Source organism: Panthera tigris, chromosome B4 (assembly GCF_018350195.1).
Source record: "Panthera tigris isolate Pti1 chromosome B4, P.tigris_Pti1_mat1.1, whole genome shotgun sequence".
NCBI lineage: Eukaryota > Metazoa > Chordata > Mammalia > Carnivora > Felidae > Panthera > Panthera tigris.
In genome coordinates this window covers 40,100,209-40,110,189 of record NC_056666.1, presented here as the reverse complement: position 1 = coordinate 40,110,189, position 9,981 = coordinate 40,100,209, and the positions used below count along the sequence as shown (strand labels likewise).

Here is a 9,981-nt window from a genome sequence, read left to right as displayed (position 1 = left end):
ACTTTAGCCCTTCAATCTCCCCTGTGTGCCAAGCACATGCCATCCTCCTCACGCCCCCCACCCCATTGCGATTGAGCCATCAGGGTCCCCTGAAGCACTCAGCATCTTCTCCATTACTGTGTTACTCAGTTAAAAGCCTTGTGCCTCCAAACTACACAGACCTCCGGGGTGCCAATCTGGGTACTTTCCCTTACTAGCTGTTCAGCCTTGGGCAAGTGATAACTTTTTTTAACCAGTGTTCTCAACTGCACAAAAGAGTTAAAACTCCCAGGTGCACACGGTGCCTTACACAGAAAGATCAGCCAGTAAATGGTCACCATTACTATTATTTATTCTTTGGTCCTTATCTTCCACCCACTAAGCCCAGTACCAGCTTCCAATGTTTTCCTACCAAATCAGAAAGCCCACGATTCCAGATCCTTCTGTTTTGGCTGGTGGAGGATGCCTGATGCCTTTTCTGTCTGTAAATCCTCAACCCTGATCAGCCTGTTTTCTAGCCCCAAGAATGTTCATTTTCCATATGCTCCCCAGCTGGCTACCAGCTCAGTCTCCTAAAGGTTAAACTTGTGTTCCAGGGCATTCTTTTCCAGCATTACCTTCCCTTAAAAAAATGCAATACATCAGTGGTTAGGATATCAAAGCAGCTACACACACACACACACACACACACACACACACACACACACAAATGCATGCATGCACACACGCCCATCCACCTCCATGCATCTCCTTGTGAAAAACCATCTAACTCTTTAGGCTGTATTTCACAATTTCCCAGTAAACTTTTATGCTTTCTTGCCACAGAGACCTCTATTATTGACAGGCAATGTCATTCACTGAACTCTGTAACAACTCGGCCAAACTCCTCAGTGATAGCCAGCTTCTAGAAAAGGCTTCTGTTATCTCTTTGCCTTCTACTTCCTTGCTTGTCTGCACCCCTGGCTCCCACCACAGGCACGTCTGTGCTTGTTTCATTGGCCTTCTGTATACTGTAGCCAAATATAGGCCAGCACTGAAGGAAACAAATCCACTGCCCCTCAGAGTGCTTCTGACCTGCTCGGTGGTTCTGCTCTTCTCAGCTGGGCCAGCCTCCATCTGGAACCAAAGACCCAGAGGTTCCAGTCAACACTGAGGTGCCTGCATTGCAGCTTGTTGTGAACATGTGTGCCTTTTGAGACATCCACTCACCCGGTGTAACTTGAGAAGGTATGTGTAAGGAGTCTGGGTCTCCTTAGATTTGGGGGTTAGTCTGAAAAAGGTCCCAGTTGAGGGACCTTTCTGATTCTAGCCTGCAGTGGCTGTGGCTTGTCCTGGGTTTGTGGAACCCCGAGCACATTCAAGGACCTTGGGCCAGGGTTGAAGACAGTGTCGGGGGGCGGAGGCACGGGTGGGGTTAGAGTGGAAGGAGGGACTGCTGTAGGCTATTGGCTATTCTCCAGGCTTCAGAGCACCCTCCCTGGGGTTGAGCAGAGCTGGAGTTCTGGGAGGCAAAGCCAAGCCTAATCGAGGACCTGGCATTGGATTTGCACACCCAGGGCCGTCAGAGCTTGAAGTCTGGGGGATGCATCTTCCTGGTGAAGCCAAACAAATCTCTAGGTAGCCATAAACTGACTACACAGATTTCATTTCTGAACACATGTTCAAAGGTGATAAAATAAATGCAGATGGTTCCTCCAAGCTGCAGTGGAGCGTTTTTACATTGACTAAATAAACTAAAAAGCACACATGAACACATATAGGGGAAAGGGAACAACAAAGAAATCCTCAAAAATGCCAACCCTCATTGGGTACAAGTGTAAAGGAGATGTAGCAAGAACAAGGCTATCTCAAGAATTTGCGAGAAGGAACAAAATACGCACTCGTGCACATCGGAAAAGCACATAGTTGCTAGTAGTTCCACTGAGGAGGGTTAGGAATACCTTTCTTGGTTTGTCAACTGAGGATTCAAGTCCAGTTAGGAAGAGTGGGCCAGGGGAACTAGGTAAATGTTACCCTGAAGACTGCCTCCTGGGAGTTGGTGATTAACATACTTTAATCAGGGTCAATCCTCCACTGTGAAGTTTAGAAATTCCTACCAGAATTCCAGAATGAGGACTCCTGCAAATCCCCCAATAGCTAATCATCATCATTGTCATCATCAGTAACACTCAGAGGGACTTACAAGCCAAGAACTGGATGATTTGATTACATTGTGAAACAATCTTATGAAGTAGGCTCTATCCTCATTTTATAGACCAAGAAACAACGGTTCAGAGAGGTTAAGCAACATGCTCAAGTTCACACAGCCTGTAGATGGAGGCAGCCTGTAGACTTAAGAGAGGGCAGAGAGAAGCCCCCACCAATGGCCAACAGAGCTTCTCACTGTTGCCATCATTAAGAAAGTGAGGAGTGTCCAGTCTGGTCACAGCTCTCTGTGCAGGAGAATCTCATGATGCTGAAAGGCCCCATCAGGACAGGTGAGCTATCCATGGACATGTAGATGCTGGCAACAAAGCTCAGCCAGAGCCTGTTTCCTCCTATTCAGTGAAGCTTGTCACACTGAATCATACCTCCTTGTGTCATGAAGCTCCAATAGGAAACCAGGCAATAAGGGAAGATGAAGGTGAGTGTAGAGTTTTCCTGGAGCCAGACACCAGCCCGCCAAGTCTCCTCAATCACAGCGATGAGTTTAACTTTGGAGCTATCTCAATGGCAAGTATTGATGCTGGATAGAGACGTGCCTCCTGGGAACCCTGAGGAAGGCTCCACCCTGGGCCCACAAGCCCAACATGTTGACTTTGGCAGCACTTGAATGCCCTCTTGTGCCAAAAAAAGTTACTGGAACCAGGTAATGCTTCATTACTCTGCCACCCAGCACAGGGGAGGCAGAGCCGTTCCAATGGGCTGAAGGCTGGAGTCCTTTCTGGAAGGTTTTCATCTTATCCTCAGGCTCACTCTCTCGCCAGAGCTGCCCTTAGCCCAGAAGCACACTGCTTCAGACTTGCTCTCAACGTGCAGGCAAACTTCTTCCGCTAGGGATCTATTGTTTAGGGATGGTGCCTTCCCAGACTGGGGTCTCTGTCACCCAAGCCCGTCTCCCCAGGTGGCCAGGCCCTCTAGACAGGCTCTACACCGACTTGGAATAGCAGTTCTAGAAAAGGAGCATTAGTTCCAGCCTGAGAACTGGGCTTGGCTCAATCATAAGACAGCCACTACTCTCAACTGGTCGGTTGTGTTCTTCTTCATGAAGCAGGAGCTACAAAAGGTTTCCACGCAGGCAACTAAGCTCTCCTTTTCCCTAGGGCTGTTAATGTTCATTCTGAAATGCAAAGTGTTGCACAGAAGGCGGGGGCCAAGGAGGCTTAGAGAAGAGGAAACAAGACTGTGTCCTCATTCAAGCTTGGATTTACCTCTTCACTCTGCCACCTGCCTGCTCAATGACTGTGGGCAAGTTAAACCCTCAAGTCTCAGTGTCCTCATGTGTAAACTTGAGGTTGTAATGCCTACCTCAAAGGGCTTGTGACAATGAAGGGTGGCAGTGTTTGCAAGTGCTTAGCAGAAGGTGGGCACAAGGCAAATTCCTCATGTCCTGCCTTCATATTTTAGGCATCCAGAATCAAGTGTAGTATAATGATGCTCTTAACCAAAGCCACTGCAATTTGTTGAATCTGTTTCAAGAGGCTCATGCCACATAAAGAACATATATTTTATTAGGCATGTGTTAGAGAAATCTTGGGGCCTGGGCTGCTCTAGACAGAGTACACACAGGCCCTGAAGGCAGGGGAATGCAGGAAAGGCACAGGACTGGGCTCCAGAGTGGGAGAGTGGGTATTTGTGCCTCAGACAAGATGGGAGATGAGAGTCCTTGGGCTCTAGCACCAGGGGGAAGGTCTGCTTCCCAGTGGGGAAGGGCTTGGGAGAACCACCTGGGGGAACTCCTTAGGCTTGCCTTTGCAAACTGGTGTGGCTATCACCATGGCAATCTCTTTGGGACTCAGTAGCACCTTCCTTCCATCTCAGAATGATGAATCCACCAAAAAATGTTACAGAGGGATACAAGAGCTAAGAAAGAAGAGGAAGGGAAGGAAGATGGAACTATGTTGAATGCCTACCCTATGCTAGGAAATCTAGTCTATAGTGGTTATTTAGCTGACTCTTCATGATAGCCCCATGAGTTGGCAAGAATCCCTATGTGGGGACCTTCTGACCCTAGGAAACAGAGGCTCCAAGAGGCTTCAAAGCCTTGCTCCCAGTCACAAGGAAGTGAGGACCTAGGATTTGAACCCAGGTCTGACTCCAAAGTGCAACCATTTTCTAATTCCTCATGCAGCTCTGGGAGGGGCCCCGATAGGAGTGGGGAGGCCATGTGCTCAGAGGATCTCTGATGAGGAAGGAAGTTTGCTGCCGTGTGTAGATTATCCATGATCCACTTCAGCTTGCTTTTGGGTAACTGTACAATTGTTCTGTTACAAACAGTTAAAACATTTTTTCCTATATGCCTAAAAGGATGAAAACCACTTACAGAAAGCAAAACAAAAGGCAAAGCCAAAAACCAAAAAAGAATCCAACCCTTAACCCCAAACCCCAAAACAACAAATGTGCTGAAAAGAAACTTCCAAAACTAAAATTGCCAGGTTTGTTATTATTGTTCCGTGGCCGTAATGTTGGAGCAGATCATGATTTTAATTGGCAAAAGTGACAGCAGAGAAAGGAGAGAGCAAGTCCTTGATGGTGAACTTGCTGGCCAGAATTAAGTGTGGAGCTCAAAGCTACTGGGTATCATTTCAACGGACGTGGTAACAGTGCATTTAATGAACTAATCAAACATGAAGTATACCAGAAGGGGGGACATCCTGTGTCTACACACAACTCTGACAGCATCTGATTTTAACAAGTTTACTAAAACGACAGTCATGGCCTTGACAATACTGAATGCAGAATACTGGTGTACACAGATTTTACAGAGCGGCAGAACGGCTCCTGAGAGCCGGGTCACAAAATAAGGTTTAACAGATGGCAGAGGCCTGAGGGAAGGCAAGCACACTGATTTTATTGAGAAAAAAGCTTATATACTGTAGGGTTGCTGAAGTTTAATAAATAAAGGTCAACTTATAATATATAAAAACAATATAAACATTTATATGCTACATGCATATCATATAATTTAAAGTAATAATTTATATATGGGGAGAGATGCCAATTTATGTTCTTCCAATTTTTCTCGACAAGGCACACACACAGGAGGTGTCTATCCGTATCCATCGCCAGCCTACAAGTTTATTGTTTTCTGACGTCAGTGCGCGGACGTAGGTTTGGGACGTTTTGCACTGAGAGTTCCAGTGTTTATCGTCAATCCCCCTGCAACCGTTTTTGACAGGCCTGGCTTCTTTACATCTCGTCTCATAAAAATATTGTTTGACGGGAGAGTTGCCGGTTTTGATCTCCCCCAGCACCGTGACCTGGTGTCCCCGAATGTCGATGGCCGAGGACTTGTCGGTTACCCACAGGCTCTCGCTGTCGCATACCGAGTACTCACCTCGGTGACTCTTGTGCTCCGCGTACCTCTTCCTCCGCGACGTTCTGTTGGCCGCCACGGGGTTGCCCACGTAATCCTCCATGAGATACAAGGGAGGGGGCTCCAAGGGGGTGCTGTCACTCAGCAGGACCCGGGGCGAGCTGTAGCGTCTCTGTTGCCGCAGGAGTTCTGTGTCCATTGCAGTCACTGGCTGGAACTCCGACTTGGTGGGCTCTCCCTGCTCCGGCTTTCGGGGGGCTTCTGCTTTAGGCAGGGTGCTCTGGTAGTTTTCCTTAACGTCCACCATCTGCTTAGAGAGCTTGTTTTTCAAAATATCTGCCTGGATCAGCTTAATAATCAGGGAATTTAGCGAGTCTTCAGGCAAACTCCTTTGATCCATGTTGTTACCTTGGATGCCACGGAGATACGCGAGAAATATCACATAAAACAAGATGGACATCACCTTGTTCACCTGTAAGATCTGAAAAGGAAACGCAGGTGTTAGTAGCAGGCTGTGGCAGCTGAATCCATGTCATTCTGGGTTGAGTAACCCTGTGAGAGAGCAAGCAAGAGCAGGGTGTCACCTTCCAGAGTCCTCTCTGATGTCAGGGACCAGGGCTGTCAATTTCTCTCCTTGGGAAATACCGTCTCAATAGGAGTCCTCTGAATCTTTAAAGTACCTTTTTCTCTTAGACCTCTCAAATCTTCCCTCCAGCATTGTGGCTGTGTGATAGGGAAAGAAGTGTGTGTGTGTGTGTGTGTGTGTGTGTGTGTGTGTGTGTCTTGTGCAGGTGAGAGACAGAGAGGGCAAAATAACTTTTTTTAAACCAAATACATGAGTGGCGAGATCTACAGTACACAAGAGTCAGGGCTCTCCCCAGGACCCATGTTCCTAGGAGCCTCAAAGGCAGAGGGACGATGAGGTGAGCACTTTGGACTTCTGTCTCTGCTCTCAGAAATCCCCCACGGCATCTGCGTTTGATGTGTGCTCTATCTGCAGCCGTCTCTTCTGTGTGGACGACGTCCTGCTACTTCTTTAAACATCACTTGAGGGGTGCCTGGGTGGCTCAGTTGGTTGAGTGTCTGACTTCAGCTCAGGTCATAATCTCACCATTCGTGGGTTTGAGCCCCGCATCGGGCTCTGTGCTGACAGCTCGGAGCCTGAAGCCTACTTTGGATTCTATGTCTCTCTCTCTCTCTCTGCCCCTCCCCCATTCACGTTCTGTCTCTCTCTCTCTCTCTCAAAATAATAAATAAACATTAAAAAAATTTTTTAAGTATCACTTGAGCCTGAAAAGACCAGAGTCCAATGTACCTTGGCAAATTATGAAGAAACTGAATCTAAAAATTATAAAGGTGTGTTTACATTCTTTTAGCAACTGGAGCAGACTTGCAATTGTCTCAAGGAACAGAGCTCTACCGCCCTCCCCCACACCTGATGAAGCTTCTGGGTCTCTCAAAGAAATACCTGAGGATGGGGTCAGGTCGGCTGCCTGCATGATGTAGCCTCAGAGATGGGCTCCTCCCTCGCCAGGCCATGTCTGGTGGACCTGTTCTCTTGACCTTGTAATGAACTTGTGGGCTGCTCCCCACTCTGTGAGAAGGCCTAGCCAAGCTCTCCAGTGGACATGCTTCACCAGGGTGCCCAACTGCTTCACAGAGAACCCCCCTCCCCGCAAACCCTTCACAAAGGGGAGGCCCTGCCAGAGCGCTGCTTGTAGGAGATGGAGACAGAGCAACAACCAGCTCAAGTTAATGGGCTGGACTTGCCCTGAACAGCAAGATTCCCTGTGGATTCACTTTTGTTTGTTTGTTTGGCCTTTTAAGTTTCTAGTACAAAATGTTTCCTTTGGTGGCTGTGTCTTAATTTTGCTATCTCCTTGTTGAAGTGGCATTTTAACCCATCCACACTTTCCTTCCGTTGCCACAGCAGAACCTCTAGACGTGGTTTCTGTCGGGTCCTTACGGAATTATAGGGCTGGCCTCAAGATACCTTTCTGGCTGGTTCTCTCTCACTAGAGCAAAGCCCAGCTTTTCCGAAGGTCGGTGCTGCAAGGAGGCGCTTCAGGTGGGGAGGGCTGGCTACAGGAGTGATCTCCACCTGTACTCTGTGATCCACACCACTGCCTTGAGGTTTCCATCCCTTAGTTACCATCACTACCAACTCACTGGCCTCCAGGGCTTCTCAGTTTCCCCTTTAAGGCTCTAAGCATGGAAAATAAAAAGCCTTCCCTCGGTTCACCTTTGGTATTTGCAAAAAGACTTTACTAAATCCAGGGGGAAAATAGAAGGGAAATAAACAAGAGCGGCACAAGAAACAGAAGCAGCCCTGCTTACCAAGTACCCATGCCCGAGCTTGCCCAAGCTAACTAGCTCCCGGGACTTCCAGACGCAGCCTCTTTCCCGTCTTGTCTGAAGCACTGCTCTCTCGTTCCCAAAGGCCAACAACGCTGCAAGCACTTCGCTCCAACTTCCTCCTCCTGGCCCTTGGCCCACCTCTTTGATAAGGGGACCATCTTCTTTCCATGGGAACCACTCTTGTGGGACAAATGACTCCTTCAAGGTCAAAGCCAAAAGAAGGATTCTAGCTTTGCTGCCCACCCCTAGAGACTGTCCCAGGAATTGTATTATCCTAGGAAAGTGGTTCCCACAGGATAACTGCTCTCCCTCCCACTCTGCGTATCACTGACATTTCCTTCAATACTGCAGGCTTGACAAACTGAAACTTGAGCCCAAAATGAATGGCATACGTGTAGCTAGAATTGCACGCTCATTCCCCGCCCCCAAAATGGAATACAGCTGCAATAAAATAACTGGGGACTAAGAGTCTATCAAAAAACAATTTATGAAATCCTCTCAAGGCCCAGCCACTGTAAGCTAAGAATACATAGGATACCTGCTCGTGGGGAAATAGATCAAGTAGGGTCAGTGAGAGAGATCCTAGGGACATGGAGAGTAGATGTGTAGATTAGCAAGGTAATTTACAAGGGGGAACAGACAGGAAGCAAAGTGGATGGTGCCAGTGGATGGCCTTGAGATACAAAAGGAAGAATCTTTATGGTGCTTGAACACGGAAACAAAAGCTTGTAGGAGTAGAAGAGAGATATAAAGCAAGCATTTAATCCAAGTCCTGCATTTTATAGATGAGGAAAACTTAATTGCAGTTGAAAGAGGAAGAGAAATGCACAGGGTAGAGGGATCCCCTGCACTTCTGGCCAGGTGGCCCTTTTGGTCAGATTACAGCTAGGCTCACACTCCCAGGACCCAGCCTTGTTTGCTCTTCCAAAAGCTGCCAGGACAAGCTTTAGGAGCCGTGTGCACGTGTCGTTCTTCTCCCCTGGCACACATTCATCACCTTTCCTGTTGAAGTTATTTTCATTCTTCAGTGCCCAGTTGGAAAGCTAACTTCTCCACAACCCTCCCTCCCCCACCCCAAAGTAGTAACCACCACTTTCTTTGCAATCTCTCAGTGTGTTTTCCAATTGCCTGTGGTACAAGGTATCACAGGCCTCAGGGCACTCCATGCTTTCCTCACAAGATCCCCTCTTTTCCAAGGCCAGGAGCCCTTTCCTGTCTGTGCCTCTCCCCTGCAACCTCTCCATGGTGAATACGAGGTGGAGGTCTGGGTGCAGTGAGCCAGGAACGGAAGTGAGGGTGGCTGAAGTCAGGACAGCTACCTAAGTTGCAAAGCCTTGTGTGAAAATAATGGTGGCAGGAGGTGTGACTGTATGTGAGCAAACCCTCCCAGCCCTCAGGTGTGTGCTCCATGGTCCCACCAGACTTCACATATAAAACACAGATTTGAAGATAAAATTCTTAAGAACTTCAAAATGGTAACCATAGAGCATTAAAGCGTGAGTGTGGGATCCCCTTCTTGAGTGCAGGACCTTGTGCTATGGCACTTGCTGCACACCCAAGAAGCCAGCCCTGGCTGCAGAGATTGTTTGAAGGTAAGAGTAGCCATCCATTTTTGGTCAGGAGGGACGGGCAGAGCCCAGTCCACCAAGGACTGCATGGGAGGGTGTCCTGTTCAGAGCTGTGGACGAGGGCTATAACGTCAGCTGCAATCTGGCTGGGAGAGCCTGGGGTTGTGCAGAGTGAAAAGGCCCTCATGACTACCTGTTTTCCTTCCCTGGGCAGTGACAACCAAGGAAAGTGGGAATTAAATGGGGGCAATGGGAGAAGTCAGGATCACCAGGAAGGAATATTTTATCACTGATATGGCTAAAAATCACCAAAGCATGCTGACCATAAAAAGCAGACCGACTTTTAGTTGATCTTATTACTATTTTTAGGTTCTCTCCTGACAATATTCACTGCTGTACCTGGGTGGACCTGCTCCTACCACCCCTACCTTGTTTGGCATTGCCTCTGGGAGCCCAGGGCATGGGGGGAGGGGGCTAGAACACAGGTCTCCTGACTCTTTTAGACAACTCTGGCTCTCTCTCAAGTCCCAAGCACAGAAACTCAGCACAGAAAAATCAGGC

General features: G+C 48.1%; 1 protein-coding gene across 3 annotated transcripts in view; it reads right to left on the bottom strand.

The window, feature by feature from the left end:
- Positions 1-4,816: 4,816 nt before the first annotated feature.
- Positions 4,817-9,981, bottom strand: part of NTF3 (neurotrophin 3) — a 66,941-nt gene continuing 61,776 nt past the window's right edge. For all 3 annotated transcript variants that reach the window (XM_007089647.3, XM_015540860.2, XM_042991636.1), the window contains exon 2: positions 4,817-5,975. In XM_007089647.3, the coding sequence (XP_007089709.1) occupies positions 5,181-5,975 (795 nt within the window). In that variant the 3' untranslated portion in view covers positions 4,817-5,180. The remainder of the gene's footprint in view (positions 5,976-9,981) is intronic.